Here is a 17,433-nt window from a genome sequence, read left to right as displayed (position 1 = left end):
CGTCCAATTTCTGCCTAGTAAAGACCGAAATTATTTATTTTCTGCTTGCTATAATTGTCAAGTTTCGATCTGTGGTAGGCAGAACATTGGATAGATTGATTATTAAAAAAGGGGCATAGGCAGGCATTGTCTAATTTCGATCTTTCGTAATAAAGTCATCATATATTAGTTAGTTAAATATGAGTAACTTAAAATACACACATCGGCACTCAAAGTCTGGCTATTTAAGTAACCGTAAGATCTTATTATGATATGACTGTCTGTGTAAAAAAATCTTATATTGAAATCTATTTTTTATATATTTTTATTGACAAAATGTATGTTCTTCATTAGGTAACCATGACCACCGGCCTCGACAGGGACACGATACGCGCCGCCTACGAGGACGTGCGGTCCGATGGGTCACCAACAGAATGGTGAGTTATCTCTTTATTGTAAATCAACCTGTACAGGGTGTTAGGTAAGTCAATGAAGGGTTGCTGGAGGGCGTTCTACGCCTAAATATCTGTAAAATTACATTAGTTTTTAAAAGAACAATCCAAGCCTGATCGTTTAAATAAGTATATAGTTCGGTAAACCTATGGTGGAATTTTTTTTATGACTTTTTCATTGCATTTTTTTCGGCAAGTTTTGTGTTTTTTATTTAGACACCTATAAGGATAGATTAGTAAAGATTACTCACTCCTAACAAGAAAATGTACCCAATTTTGAGAAATGAAATAGTTGCGTAAAAAAGTTTTGCCTCGTCTCGGTGCTAAAATGTCCCTAAAATATTTGAAATAATTATTTATTTATTATGTAAATTACGCAGTATTGGTTATTTATAAAAATGTTTTTATTTGTCAAGAATTCAAAAAAAGAACTTACTATAATAAGCCGTTTGTGGCTTCATTCAAATTCAAGGCGGCGAAGTATCTTTACTAATCTATGATTCGAACATGCATGCACCCTGCTAGGGCATTGCAGTGTAATACATTCACATAAGCTCATATTTATCTTAATTTAGAATCGTCATTGTTTATATAAAATGGAAACTAATATAAAAGTGTAATTTGGTCTGTCTGTCCATCAGGGCGGTGTTCAAATTCGAGGGCGCGCGCATCGTGTGCTCGGCGCGCGGCTCCGACTTCACGGAGTTCCGCACGCAGTTCTCCGACGACGACCGCGCGTTCGGATACCTCAGGTGAGGGGGCCGCTTTACCGATATATGAGAAAGAAGGAAAGAAAGAATGAAAGGGAGAGAAACAAGGAAAAAGAAAGAAAGGTTTGGATATGGACTGAGCATGCTGTCCAGCTGATGATAAGTGGCCACTGCCGCCTATGGACACCTGAGTCACGACCGCACGCAGTTCTCCGATGACGACCGCGCGTTCGGATACCTCAGGTGAGGGGGCGGCTTTAGAGAATTTGGCTTTATATGAGATAGAAAGAAAGAAAGAATGAAGATCTTTCTATCCTTACATGGAAGTATGAAAAGTTATAGGTCTAAGAAAATGGAAAGAGAGAATATTTTAAAATAATTCGTTAGAATTCGTTGTAACTGTAATTATATTTTAATAAATCGCCATGATTCAAACATCCATAAATTCAATAAATCCACAAATTTTCCTTACTTATCTGAAACTAAAATTAATTACGCATTATCACGCAAAAGCTGATACATGTGAGTCAAAACAACCCTTATCTACAGGATAAATAACCTTCAAAACAGTGGCTCTCAACCTTTTTGTTCTGTTTCAAAAATATAAGGTTCAACCGCGTCTTTCTGATGAACCGTATGCCACATATTTTAGTTTCCAAAACTTTTTTTTGGAAACTAAAATGTTGTCATAGACTAGTAAAGATTACTCACTCCTAAGAAGAAAATGTAACCTTTTGACAATTGTCACGGTAATCTATTTTCGTGTTTGAAAAATATTAATAAATGTAGTTTTTAGATCATTTACGAATGAAACTATACTTCTCCGCGCTTTTTCATCGATTTCGTGTCTTAACTGCGCGTGTCGGCATTGTTACTCGTAAATTACACCAAGACAGCCATTAAATGGCTGACAGAAATGTCAGCCGTTTAAGTCATTTAATGGCAATCAATTCAATTACAAGGCGGTGAGATATCTATACTTATCTATTATCTATGCATGTTGTGTACATCTCCAATCATCATCATCATCCAATCATCTCCAATCTACATCTAGATACAACACATGATACAATGACGCGAAAAATGACTTTCTTTGACGGCAAACGAAGCTAAGCTAAGTAATGTTCTATCTACATATATCTACCTACTTAGACGCAAGTTTCAATACCCGTCAGTTAGGCAGCAAGAAGAGACATCGAACAAAAAGTATCGTACTCGTAAAGTATCGAAAGAAATTATCGATAGGTACATCAAAGTATCGAATCAAAAGTACCGCTACTTAAAATACATAAAAGCGATGCGAACTTCAGAAATTTCCTCTGAAATTTCGAGAATAACTTGCTTTTCGCCGTCAAATTTCAGGGAATATTTAAAATCGGAAATTTAACGTTTTTTATTTAATAATAAACTCTTCCCGCCATTACCTCATGTAGTTACTATGTGGTAATTCCCATAACTATTTTCGTAGGTTCGTTCCCATAGACAACTAGTTTTAAATAGACAACTTCAAAGATTTATTCCATACGATACCTGTCAAAAGGTACTCATTGAGTAAAAGTATATAAAACAAAGTATAGAGTACAAAAATATCGGTATCCAAAGTACATGGGGTTTTTCAAAAGGGATGCAAAAAGAGCTCTCCTACAAAGCCGGCGATGCATTGGCGACTCCTCTGGTGCAAATGTTCATAGGCGACGGTGACTGCTTTCCACCAGGTAGCCCGTCTGCCTTATCGTTAGGTATAAATATAAAAAAAGAAAATAATACTCGATATTTCAAAGTATCGATACCTTTTTCATGTCACTATGCAAGGATCGATTGAAGCCGACAAACGTAGAACGTAGTGACTCGAGGGTACTGAAAACGCCTTTGTATACAAACATTGCCTTTTCGTCGCCTCGTCTATACAGTACAGGCAGCAAGATACATGCTGTATTGTGTATACAGTCTGCAATAAAATAATTAGTATATCTAAAATAGTGTATACAGATATTGAAGGTGGTAGAACCCTTTGTGGTTCAACTCCGGCGGCACCATCGCTACACCTATTTCTGCCTTATAACAGCAGTGTTGGCGCTGCTGTGTTCCGTTTTGAAGGGTGTGGTAAGGGAGACATACTTTTCCGAGGCAATCCAGCTTAGCCCTCAGGGGTAGCGGCGCATCTGTGGCCGACCTTAGGTAGGAATATCTAATTCTATCTGGTGTTGATTACAGATGTCCATGGGCGGCAGTAGCCACTTACCGTCAGGTGGACTGCATGCTCGTCTGCTACTCCTATATATTATAATAAAAAAAAAAATAGCAGTGTGTACAATATTTGTGATTTTCAGGAAATAAAACCCTTCAGGTGTGGCGGCCTTACCCTTCGAACCGCACTATTTCTAACTTTCTACCACCGTTTAGTTTAGGTCATGACGTCACCGCAATAAAACCACAAGTTTTCACCACTTTTATGGTTATTACTTTGTCTGTACCTTTTTAATTAAAAAAGTAATTTTATTATTGAAGAGTAATAGTAAAATTGTTTACTTTCGCTTTAGTTAATCGATTTAGATATAGGCCTTGGATAAAAAATAAAATAAGCTTCCTTAAATATAGGTTCTATTACAAACTCACTGCTTAGTTATTTACGTTTTAGCTATTTCGTTTCGACAATAAAATAATGGCAAAAAATCTCAACAAGAAGTTAAGGTTACACAATTTATTTTAGTTTGCAAAATTCGTTTAAAAAATCTGTCCTTGAGTCCTTTCTGATCTTTCTAACGTCAATACTTAAAATAACAAAATAAACCCGAGATTAAATTTTATACGCAAAAAAATATAACAGCTAGTTTTTAGGTATCAGTCGCATTGAGAATATATAAGCGATAGGCGATAGGATTTTTAGCTTGTGGTGCATTTTTATTAAATTATACCGTTGTTTATGGAGTCCATTCCATGTCCATTGTCAAAGTTCATAGCCACTCATAAACAATGCCTACTTTGTTAAGGTTAGGAGACCATGTTTCTTGACTAAGTCGAATATTTTAGAACGTTAAGAAAACTTTGAGAGTCACTCTTTAAGGCTATTTATTCAGCTTGTTCCGATATCATCCAACCTAAAAAGCTGGATATTTTTATTTGTTTCGTCTAATTTTCATGCCGGATCTTCTCAATTGACGTCGTGTTTAGATCATTAATACTTAGCAAAAATAAGTTGCCGTAGGCCTACACAAAATGCTTACATTTAATTTTATTTCGCCTGTACACAACAGTGGATCTAACTAAAATTCTAATGACACCACATGTCGATACCTTAACTCGCAAATCAGCCAACTCCACTTTTTGTCAAAATGTTTTTTAAGCTATTGCATAACTTCTATCGCGGGCCTTGAGCGTGGAGACCGAATCCAGAAATTCCGTAACGAAAAAACCTAACACCCCCCACTCCGACTGGCACAGCGGTGATACTTTTTAGTAGCGATCTGTGCGCCCCGGGGCGCACACGCCAGTTGACGGGTTAATGACTTTTTGCATACTGCATAAATAAAGTAAATATATAATTGTAATTGCATAAGTTGATAAAAATGCTATGCAATAGCTTTACCGCGGCAGTCTCCGAGTGCCACACGTATTTTTTATTAATTTTGATTTCGTTCAACGCCATTTACTATCAAAATAAATAAAAAAACATTTTCACAAAAAGTGGAGTTGGCTGATTTGCGAATTAAGGTATCGATTAAAATCTCTAGCTGTGTGGGCTATGCCAAAGAATTAGACATAAGAAAACATTACTCTCCGTAGTCTGTTAAAAAAAGGTTTACTCGTTAATCGCCATCAGTGCAACACGTTCTCATTTGCCGCGAATCCGTCTCATGTCGATGTTTTTTCCTTGAGACGTTGTAATTATATGCAGAGTCACGGGCTGGCCCGCGGGCAAGAGGACTCGAATATTTAATGCTACACTAACACGCGGGAAACCTCGGCTATGTTATAATGCTATGGCTTTTGAGCAACTGTGTACGCTTAATAAGTGGGTTGGTTTCACGTGGGGTATGGAAGAATGTCGTTTTACCTAACTGTTAATTATTGTTGAAGGTTTAAAAAAAAATGATCGAAAAAGACTGAGTTTTAAAAGTGAAAAATATACGAATTGTGTATTGTGTGTGTGGACTTACTACGGAAACTCGTTTAAGAATAAAATATTTTCGGCATAATTTTTTGTCGAAAACACAGCTAAGAGTAACATGAATGCTGTTGTAAATATAAACCCTTTTATTAAAACCACGCTAAGTACACAGTACAGCACCATCTGTTGTTCATTTATTAATAATTAAGTAGGTATCTTATCATATTGGATGCTGTGAAATGTTATTAATGTACTTGCTTACAACTGTTGCTTGTAATGAGAGATCTGTGCGCATCAATTTAAAAACTATTAACGACTCGCGTAGTCGTTCCACGTACTAATACGTGGTAACTTTTTTGACCTAAGTCGGATCTAAAAAGCGTTCTAAGTTCGATCCCTGGTCAGACAAACATGTTAATAACCCCTTTCTGTATTGGATGTGGTTGGGTCGTTAGTACTCGTATTGTGTCTTCTTGGCAGCCCCAACACATTATCTAGGTATGACACTATACACATGTGTAGAAAGCGCCACTTTCATTGATTATTAATTAATTATTAATACCAAAAACTAAAGTGGAACGCCTCTTGTTCCAGCTATTTTAATACAACGCTATATGTGTTGAAAGCACCACTATCAATTTTTCTCAATTTAACATGCAAACTAAACCGGAACGTCTCGTGTGCCAGGTTGCAGATGGGCGACGAGATGTCGAAGCGCAAGAAGTTCCTGTTCGTGACGTGGGTGGGCCCCAACGTGTCCGTCATCAACCGCGCCAAGATGTCCACCGACAAGGCGATCATTAAGGATATCATCTCTGTAAGTATCTCCTTGTATCTGTCTGAAGGTCAAAGTGTTTTGAAGGTGGTAGAACCCTGTGTGGTTCGACTCCGGCGGCACCACCGCCACACCTATTTCTACCTAATAACAGCAGGCGCTGCTGTGTTCCGGTTTGAAGGGTGGTAAGGGAGACAGACTTTTCCGAGGCGTTCCAGCTTAGTCCTCAGGGGTAGCGGCGTATCTGTGGCTGACCTCAGGTGGGAATAACTAATCCTATCTGGGGTTAATTACAGATGTCCACGGGCGGAAGTAGCCACTTACCATCAGGTGGACTGCATGCTCGTCTGCTACTCCTATATTATAAAAAAGAAAAAAAATCAATCGGTCAGTCGGTCGGTGATCCCCATTAGTTTCTTACCGGATCTTCTCAGTAGAGGTCGCGTTCCGATCCGGTAGTAGTTTAAGAAAAATATTGTAACTGACAATTTGTAAGTGCCGCCATTGGCCTATACAAAGTAAATATATTTCATATAAGTAGACTACATGTTCTTATGTAACGTTTATGATTTAATAAGGCGAACATTAAGATTCTATCACCTTTTCTTCGTCTTCTTCAATATCTTAAGTACCTACTTATTGTCAATTTTCAAAAGAATTATATATGTTAAATTAAATTCAGTTATAAATATTTTTGATTTTCCGTTTTTTATTAATATTAATTGAAATGTATTAAATATTATCATTCAATCATAAATGCAATTACTCATTGATAAAAATCGCGACATATGCCGTAAATGATTTATTTCCTAGAACATTTGTATCTCGCGATAAAAAGATTAATATTTATATAAATAATAATGAACACGCCTAAAAAAGGCCTTGTGAGAGTCGGGCTTGTTTAATGATTAATATTTAATAATCTTTTTAATTTTTACCCAAATAATCTTTGTGAAAAAAAATATGACGTTTTTGCGCTAAAGGTGCTAAAGGCGCTAAAGGTCAATAACTTAATGTAAAAATTGGCCCTTATTTACCCAAATAAACCATGTTAAATAGCAATATAATTAGCATATTAGCTAAATTAGCTCCATATTAGGGCTGCCAATATAAAGCTGAATTACTGATTTCGTGAATATGTTTGAACAAAACTTGTATCACATTGAGATATATTTCCCTTACATTCTTGAAAAACTTTTATAACATAGATCCTTTTCTAGACACCCAAAAAATTGAAACAAATCCCGTAAAACCCAAAAGAATGGTAGCTCTAACCCATACAGATTTTTTTTTATGTTTTCATACCGCATAAGTATATAAAAAGATTCGTTATTGTAAAACCATAAACGGAACAATTTTCATTTTTTATTATTTCTATAGATAAAGACGTAGATACTTATTTAACCTTGTATTATGAAATGAAAAAGCGCCGCCGTGTTTCATAATATATCAATATGAAGTAGAATTCCTAGTATCTTATCAAACACTTAGCCGTAGTCATTTAGGTTCGGACAGAAAAACCCATCGCGCATAATGATACTGTCCAAAAGTTGATAAAATAATAATTTGTTACTCACGTTTTTAGACTAACAAACTTGAAATACTTATAACTTATGGTAGATATTTTTGTTAGGTATCTATGTCGTTATAAGGTACAGGTAATAATCTTTATATATATATTTCTTATGTGCGTGTGTATGTCACTGAACTCCTTATAAACGACTGGACTGATTTTAATGAAATTTGTTGTGTGTGTTCAAGGAGACTTTATGGAGAATGGCTTAGATTCACAATTTAGTCCATGGGAAAAGTTTTTTTTTAATTAATTTTTAATTCGTAAGTAGTTATAGAATCGGAAACTATGCATTTGATCAAGTGATGATCTTTAGCAAAGTTGTTGTCCAAGAGCCCACGAGGGTGTGGGAATTGGTAAGATCAATATTCGACAGATGGCACCACTGTCATTTCAATGCAGGTACAAATTTTCCGTTTTATGTATGTCATATTTTTTTCTTTTAAATGCGGGCGACGTCGCGGGCACCACTAGTAAAAATATATTTTCAATATATTTCACAGTAGCATATCCATACAATCTCTCATATGTAGAAGATTTTAAAGTCAACATTTAGACATTTGTCTGGCCAGGGATCGAACCCAACTGGATAATAATATTTACTATTCACTAATGTATATCATATTGTTTATTATTTTGCCAATACTAACAAACCAGCTCTGCTGCAAATCCATCCATCAGTTTTTGAAAATCCACTGTTGGACATAAACCTGCTGCACTGCTCCAATCAGTCTTGAGCCATCTAAATCTAGGGGCTGCCTGCTGTGTTAAGGTCATCAGTCCACCTCGTTATGCGTCATGTACTCCTTTTGGCCAGACAGAGTCTCATTACGGGAATATAACCTACCCCATCTGTTATCTGACCTATGAATGCTGGGTCCAAATACCAATCTCTAAATCTATTGTATAATTATGTTTAAAGAATTTATTCTCAAAAGAACAATGTCACTTACATGAGAATAGTAACAAACATTAATATAAAATGAATTACTAAAGACAAAACAAAAACACAAGTATTATAAATATATATGTATTTTTACAAAACATAGCCTATACAATGAGCAATACTTAATCTGGAGGCACGGCAGTGCCTCCGCCAAGTCGAGCCATTACTATCTTTAGCTTAAAATAAAATAAATTATTCAATAAATTAATAGTAATAAAAACATCAGCTGATTATCATTAAGAGTATTAAGACATTAGAAAACATACTTTTGTAACACTTGTGACAGTACTGTTATGTATTAATTGAGCAATTTTTACATAATTGGTCACATAAATGGTTGATTTGGATAAAATTAATCATTTATATAATGTTTGCTTTCCATGTTTAAGATAAGTGGCACAAAAAATTCATTGTGACATGAATAATTAAAATAAGAAACTTTGTAATTTTAATTTATATCCAACTGTTCCAAATCCATACTTGGCATTCAAATAGTAATGAGATGTCCATGCCTTTTACATAAAATCATACAAATACTTCCTAACATTGAACCCTACAGTTTGTGCTACAGCCGAGATAAAATCATAACCGACAATACATTTATATTTAGACACATCCAAATCTATTTCCTTACTGCCCGCAATCAGTTTCAACTCCACAAGAGTTGCTATTTGGGCCAACAGGTTACTAGTTAAGCCTATCTTCTCTTCTAGAATTGCGTAGAAGATTGCCAACAAGCGGTCTAGAGTGAAAACCTTTGGGCCAAGTTGTGTGTTCAGTTTTTCGTTGATTTTCGCTTTGGCCTTCACCTGCTGCATACGTTTTCTCTGTTTTCCGTGATGTTTCATGAACAATCTCTTGTCTTCCTTTGGTGGATTGTAACTGGCTAAATAAGCAGCAATGAGTAGAAATTTTGCATAGTAGGGTAACTCGAAGCTCTGTGCAAACGTCTTCGTAGACATCAATTCTTCTTTTAATGTATTTTCAAAATTATAAGGCAGCGTATCAGTTTTATTTTCTTTGCTCGGTGACTGGTTGAGTTTCTGTGTGTTCATTCGTAGATACAGCAGCTCCAAGCTCGTTTTGAGTATCGGTGCGATATGACGCCACAGTTTTGAGAGATCAGTCGCGTTTATCTCGTTACCGATGATCGGTTCGCAGTATTTAACGAAATTTACGCGCGCCATGTGCTGCAGCTCGATCAGATCGCGACACGGACGGTAGAACACGCTGAGGAATGCGTTCAGAAAGTTTGCGAATAGTTCTGGCCTCTCTAGCTCATCTTTAATATTGTCGTCGATAGCGCGATCGCTTAAAACATGACGCACGAACGATTTCTGATGAAGGAATATTATTTTAAACAACTCTTCCTTTGTGTAATTAGGAAAGAACAGCTTTAGGGGTTCCCGGGCACCCATTTTGAAGTAGAAATTATCGTAAACTAAATGCGTAATGAATATAGTACAAATGTTAAGATCACAAAACTCACGGAGTCTCAGGAACGCGCACATTATACTCTGGTCCATCGCCCGAAACCTCTCAGCTTTGTCGAACACCAACACTACAGGTTCATACGATGTTTTGCTTTGACTAAATTGATGCAAACCATTTATCAATTCGGACATAGTTTCACATTTACATTCCGTTTCATCGTCTCGGAGCCCGGATAATATAGCTTCATACATGACTTTGGGGGTGTAACACTCTATACAATTGATTGTAACATGTTTGTAACGTAAATACATCAACACAGAGGTTATACATGTAGTTTTGCCGGTCGCCATACTCCCGCTGATGAACAAAGAATGCGGTAACGGTTCATCGTCGTCGCCGAGTAAGTTCAACAAATCGCTCAACTGATTTTCTCTGCAAACAATTTTCTTCTGTAACTCTTCCATGTTTATTCATATCCCATAAGTTTTTGTAAACAATCGTTCTGCCGCCTTATCCACTAATGTCAAACTTTTTAAACTTTAACTGTCAAGTCTTGACAATGTCAGCAGTCAGCCCGACATAGACAAATCAACGTTTCGTTTCACCGTCTTCGTGAGTGAAATGGCGGGCTCGCTACGGCAATTTTATTTATCGATCGATTTTAATTCTATTTATTATGGTTTATCATAATTTAATATTTACTGCATCTATTTACCTACACAATTTGTCTGTTAGGACCATTATTACCGAAGAACTTGCTTGTTACTTAAATTATTTTTATTTCTTTTTTCAGAATTTCGCTGTGGAACTTCAATTGGAGAGTCAAGCCGAGATAGACATTGATCAATTCAAAGACGCGCTAAACAGGGCGGGCGGAGCTAACTATGGGACCGGAATCCGGGACTCATGAATTGTACAATAGAACGCCGCCAAGATTTTACCACTACGATATTTTGACCGTAATTGAACAAAACAATCTGTCTACAACCACGCGACCGTAGAATTTTCTATGTACTGTTCAATTACATTCTAAAAATATTTTGGTAAAATATTTCTTTTAATTGAAAAACAAAATCGGGTCAAAGCCTTGTAACATAAAAAAAAACAATTCCTTTTTGTCTTTCAAATTCGAAATTTGAATTATTTAAAACATTTGTAAAATTTCAAAGGGTTGTGAAAAAATCGTAACGATAAATATCAAATTCAAGGTTTCTCGAAATTGTAAAATGGGCCACTGTAATGTTTGACCTGAGTTTGTTTTTTTTTTTTTGTATAAGTAGTCATTTGCATTTGTTTATAAATTTTTTATCGATTTGCCGTAAGTCTTCTTAAAAATTATCATAATTTATTTTTATCACAATGGAAGTATATTTATTTTTTTAATAATGTAGAATTGGGCGAAAATTTATTTATGGATTGATTTTATAGCGTTAAATTGTAATTTTTGCTGTAGAAGTCGAGCAATTACTCATTTATAGTCTGACAAGAATTTTAATGAATGTGGATAACTGAAATACTAAAATCGTAATCACTGAAAGTCTCAACAGAATATAAAATAATATCTAAAGTAACTAAATTCGTTGTATTTTAGTTTTCCTCATATTAGATACAGCTGCCACATTCATAAAGATCTTTCTTGAAGCAATATTTTACGTGCGATGAGATTATTGCCAAAAATGTAGAGAATGTTGCCATGTGTAAGGCGCGATGGGTGCATTTATTTTTTGTCTACTTGTATTTTGATGACAAAGTCAAAATTTTACATTGTATCGTATACAAAAATTCGAATTTTACGTGCTTTTATACATATACATAACTAGTATTATTATTACCCAACATTATTATTGATGAAACCATTGATAAATCCGATTAACCAAAGGTTTTTGTGTTTTATTCATTTTTATCCTAAATCATCCAATTTTCATTCATTAAGAGCTGAATTAACATATACAAAATTATGCTAAAATCCGTTAATACCAAATTATTACACAATTAAATGGTAATTTAGAACCTTTTATTTATATTAGACTACGTAAGGTTCCTAATTTATATTTATTAAGCTTTCAAAATATTTTTCGCAATGTACTTGCTTGCGTAAGCAATAAATATAAAGAATCTAAAATTACCAACATGCTATCACAACATACTATAACAATTTTGTATGTGTTTTATGCTATTCAAATAAGTCATAAAAACATACATACATATGAAATAAAAGACATAATATTATTTAACCATTTATTATTGCCAATCTATGTTAATCATTACATTATTAAAACATGCGTCTGTTAAATGATGGAATAAACAATATAATTAACAAGTAATAATTGGTGATTTGGCTCCAAAGAACACATTTTTACTTAATACTAATCTATGTTTAGTAAAAATTATTATGTTAAACTATAATATAATAAAATAATGCAGTGCAAAATAGCGGAATATGCTTAAGGCCATTGTAAAGTTTCAGACATAGAAAAGGTAATATAAGCAGCTTATAAGCCACCATATTGAAGTTTACTAAAAAAAAGTTTTTTTTCTTATTATTTTATTAATTTATAATATTTAAAGCCCATTGTTAATATTTCCAATTTTCACATACCTAACATAAATTTGACAATATCTAGGTAGAAATTGTCAAATGTCGATCTTAGGTAAGCAAATCACTGGATAGATTGAATATCAATAACGGGCGTAAATGACCTACACAATATTAAAGTTAAAATACAGTAAATGCTTACAAAACAAGTATGAAATGCAATTAGTATTTTTAAGATGAATACAAAATTATTAAGTACATTACATTAATAAAATTACTCTTAATATAAATGAAGAATATTAATACAAAAAAAAATTCAGGAATATAAAAATGCTTATAAACATTATTATGAACATTGTACAAAAGTGAAAAAGAGATAAGTTTCCATTACTATAACATTGTTTAAACAGTTCAAATATAAGGGTTATTTAACATTCATTATCCCTTACTTAATATATAATTTTTCGAAATTGTTATTGTCACTAATACTAGTTCGTTGTATTATTATATGTCGGTTTTCCTACATCCCTGGTGTAGGATAAAAAAAGAATGGGTGTAGGGAACAGCTGGTTCGACGTAATAGGCATGATGACAGTAACAATGCCTGCTTGGTTCCTGAAAATTCAGGCTTCTACCTTTATATAAAACGAAGTTAAAGAGCGTCAAAAATGGCCTGAATTGCTTCGAGAAAAGTATGGTACGGCCGTGCCGCTTTCTTTTTGGCTCGACTTGGCTGAGGCACTCCCTTGCCTCCATTTATAGGGTTTTCAATAATGACCCTCTATTATATAAACTTTAAGATTTATTATATTTTCAATAAAATAAAAGTATAAAATACTGCAGTCAGCCATCTTGTCTGAAACGCTAATCAGGGCGAATGACGTCATTTCTCAGTCGTCACTGTATTACTTGAACTTTTCTATGGAATGTCGAAGCGTGACGTCACCAGCGGACACAAAGACCGTGTTCGCGCTTATTGTAAAATTGCTATAAAATGTTTTTATTTTCGTTAATACTGAATTTATTGCCGAAATATTATGATTTTTGGAATCAGTAGACATTAGAGGAGATTTTAAAATTTGTCATCATGTCTATTGCGTTACAGGTTTTAAATATGCGCACTTTCTAGGTCCTTTAATTTATAATACGCACAATTTCAAAAAATAGAATGTTTACCTTGTATTTCAATTCCTTACTACCAAAAGACTAATATTTCATAGAAAGTATTACACCCAATTAAAATATCCTATTGTCTGATGGTATACAAAGGAAAACTTAACTTTTCCTTGCATAGTGAATGCTACAATACTATTATATTTGCTTTACTACCTTTATAACATTTGGACGACTTAAGCTACGAACAGATTCTTTATATAAAATTATGCTTATACATAATTATATAGTAAAACGTACTTTATATTCACTACAAGATTGTTAATTGCTAAGTTATTAAAGTTAGATCTATGTTTTATCTGACCATCTATTCAAGATGGTCAAATTAAGGACCGCTTCTTCCTGACCACACTTATGCCAATAGATGTGACAAAGGAACGCTGTCCCCGTCACATCTGAATGGTTTTCTACCTTAAATTAATTATAATATGTTTACTTACTTACTAGAGTAGTGTTATATAGGTTACTAGCTGTGCCCTGCGGTTTCACCCGCGTTAAAAAGAAACAGGGGCACAGCTAGTTCTAAAATATAAGTAGCCTAAGTTACTCCTTATTACATCAGCTACCTGCCAATAAAAGTCCCGTCAAAATCGGTCCAGCCATTTCACAGATTAGCCGGAACAAACAGACAGACAGACAGACAAAAAATTAAAAAAATGTTTTGGTGTATGTACCGTATGTATAATCATATGCACGTAGTAAAAAGCGGTTATTTCAATATCAAAAACAGACACTCCAATTTTATTCATATGTATAGATTATCTTTCCTATATACAATAGTTTTGAATTAAAATTAGTGTTTATTATTTATTAATGTTAAATATGTACTACTGTTCTAACAGAGCCGAAAAACTTCAACTTGTATTTCAATTCATGTATCTTAATGTTTTCATGTCATTTAGCAACCTCTTAACCTCCTATACCTACTTAAATATATAACCAACATGTTCCATTACTCTGTATTTTGAAATTAATTGCAACATTCCAAAAAAAATTAATAGCTTAAAAAATCATGTAAATACACACTATCTAGATACAAACCTATATATTATGCTTCTATCATGTACTTTCCTTATAACACAATTTCCAAACAATTACGGTGCACTTAAAACTAACCATCAATCTCCACCGATCTCCATTCTATACCTGACATACACAGTCCATGGTTGAACTCAGTGTTCTCGAACGAAACGAAATCGATAAGAGTTGCACCAGGGGGGGCACACTTCCATACAAAATAACTTTTTGTGTAGATACTAGCGCTACTTAACGGGTTGCCCCGGAAGCTTACTGAGTGACAGTTAACTGTCAAAATGATGTGTACTAATAGTTGTCAAGTGTCCGCCATTTCGTTAAATCGTTTACAATTCGAAAATCTCTCTGCGAGTACGCATGTGTTATTTTCGTATTGTGCTTTTCGGGTGTGAATATATTTTCTAGTACGTTGAGTTGAGCCAAGTGCTCCTCCGTTTAGCTCTTACAATCCTCTCCGGAATTCTTTTTGTGGTGTTTACCGGTCTTATTGAGTTTTTGCGAAAGGACGCTTTTTAAACTTTGCTCATAGTGTATTCGCGAAAGGACGCTTTAATTTCTGTTTTGTGGTTGTGCTGTGCAACATATCCAAAGTCATGCCGAGAGTTTGCGTCTTTGAATGCCGTACTGGTGGTAAGTAAAATTGGGTATTATTATAAGAAAAGTTTTTAAGGTACATGTATATCTACTTGTATTTAAAGTTTATTCTATGATTAAGAAGCTAGAGAAGAACTTAAAACTTACTACTTAGCCAGTTATACAGACTATGTGCTTAAAACGTTTTGTGATTAAAAGAAGTCACCTCTTGAAACATAAAGGTTGTTTATGAATATGGGTTATATAGTTCTTTATTACTGGTTGGCCTACTTCAGATGTCCTGATAAGTTAGTCAATTCTCCAGTATATGTGTTAAATTACAATGGCTTTCTTGCCAATTAATTAGGCTTTGAATTTGTTTTCTTTTTTCTTTTCACAAATTGTTATTATTTATTTTGTGTACATGCCTATGATAACATTTGATTTACAATTTTCAGGCCTTAAGCTCCATGTATTTCCAATACATGATGCAACGAGATTTAGAACCTGGGTTGAAATAGTTTCCCGAAACATGGGTACACCAGCTGACTGCGACTACTATAGACGGAAAAGAATTTGTGACAAACACTTTGCTGATAAACACAAAGTAGCAAATAATCGCGTTAGTAATAATGCATGCAAATGTAATAATGTAATGTCGCGTTAGTAATAATGTGCTAATGAATGCAGAATGTTGATTCCAGTATTTCTTTTACTGGATAATTTATTCGATTAATTCAATGTATCTACTTATCACGTCCCTAATGGAAAAAAATATATGGGAGCTGTTAAAAAAAAGTCACCACATCACGCATTGTGGCATAAAGCAAAAAAAACGTTAAAATCAGTAAGATTTGTGGAATTTAAGCACATAAAAAATAAGGTTCAATTAATTGAAAGAAATACACCATCTGTAAACAATTTTATTAAAACAATAGAAGGCATGGAGGTACTTTATAAAATTTTATCGGAAAAATATCTTTTAAATGCAGTGCTAACCAGGAATTTTAATCAGGATCCAGTCGAGAACTTTTTTGGGAGTATTAGAAGTTAAGGCGTTAGAAACACAGCGCCTAATTGTGTAAATTTTATAGGCGCATATAAATCACTGTTACTTAACAATTTTTCTACGTCACATTCATTAAAATCGAATTGTGAAAAAGACGATAATAATTTTTTACAATCATTAGATTTTTTTGTAAATCAAGGTGCTTCTACAACTACTTCTAATGCTCCCATTGAAGAGAGATATGAATTAAATGATTCAATTTTAAATAATAATATAATATATGAACAAGACCATGGTCAAAGAAATTATGTTTGTGGCTGGGTCCTGAGTAGATGTCTACGATATGTATCAAAATCATGTAAAACATGTAAAAGTTATCTAACTGGTAGCTCAGCAAATAAAAGTAATGCCTTTATTAAAATTAAAGAATATTCAATTAATAATCAATGGCTTTGTTATCCTTCGGATGAATTGGTAGAGTACTTCCACGAATTACAAAATATTATAGAAGGATTTCTTATACAAAACGTATGCCAAACCAATTTAAAAGGCAAAATAATAGCTTTTGCAGACTTATTAGCGAGAAATCCTTTTACTAAATGTGATTTGCATAAAAGAAAGATAAAAGAATTTTTTGATACTAAAACTATCAACATAATAATTTACAGTTGGTGTAGATCAATCAACAGAATCCTATCAGGCAAATAAACTTACAGTGGTTATGATTTGACAAAATTGAAAGCTCAATTATACCATGATAAATTTAAGCATTTCAAATGTAAAAAAATAAACTGTAAATATTGAAACTGACTTTTATTTTACACATACTCAAGTAATTAAACTGTATGATATATAGTGCTCACAACGTGCAAACGGTTTGTATTGTGCCTAAGTTTTTCAAAATGTAACATTTATAGTAGATGCGCTGTTGTTTTTACACTTCAAGGAAACCCCGTTGTGACACCTGTACATATTATAAACCACGTAAAGTGTATGTTTAACATCAAGTGCAAAGGAGCGCGATTCAAAGATTCACATTGTCACAAAAATTACCTTTAATTTTTGTATCTTTCTGAATTTTTCTTACGTAAACATAGTTCTGTTTTTGTATCAAAATTCAGAAAGATAAA

At 33.9% G+C, this 17,433-nt stretch overlaps 2 protein-coding genes across 3 annotated transcripts in view; one reads left to right on the top strand and one right to left on the bottom strand.

Moving 5' to 3' along the window:
* Positions 1 to 11,855, top strand: part of LOC140756604 (coactosin-like protein) — a 48,434-nt gene extending 36,579 nt beyond the window's left edge. For both annotated transcript variants that reach the window (XM_073092137.1, XM_073092136.1), the window contains exons 2-5: positions 334 to 416; positions 1,073 to 1,183; positions 5,937 to 6,066; positions 10,771 to 11,855. In XM_073092137.1, the coding sequence (XP_072948238.1) occupies positions 334 to 416; positions 1,073 to 1,183; positions 5,937 to 6,066; positions 10,771 to 10,887 (441 nt within the window). In that variant the 3' untranslated portion in view covers positions 10,888 to 11,855. The remainder of the gene's footprint in view (positions 1 to 333; positions 417 to 1,072; positions 1,184 to 5,936; positions 6,067 to 10,770) is intronic.
* Orc5 (origin recognition complex subunit 5) lies at positions 8,712 to 10,558 on the bottom strand. The gene has a single exon (XM_073092024.1). The coding sequence runs from the start codon at positions 10,439 to 10,441 to the stop codon at positions 9,059 to 9,061; it is 1,383 nt and encodes a 460-aa protein (XP_072948125.1). The 5' UTR covers positions 10,442 to 10,558; the 3' UTR covers positions 8,712 to 9,058.
* Positions 11,856 to 17,433: the final 5,578 nt, after the last annotated feature.

The sequence above is a fragment of the Epargyreus clarus genome, unplaced genomic scaffold (assembly GCF_041222505.1).
Source record: "Epargyreus clarus isolate Ecla_fem2 unplaced genomic scaffold, WU_Ecla_fem_2.2 ptg000035l, whole genome shotgun sequence".
NCBI lineage: Eukaryota > Metazoa > Arthropoda > Insecta > Lepidoptera > Hesperiidae > Epargyreus > Epargyreus clarus.
Note: the sequence above shows the minus strand (reverse complement) of the source record. Positions and strands in the feature narration are given on the sequence as shown.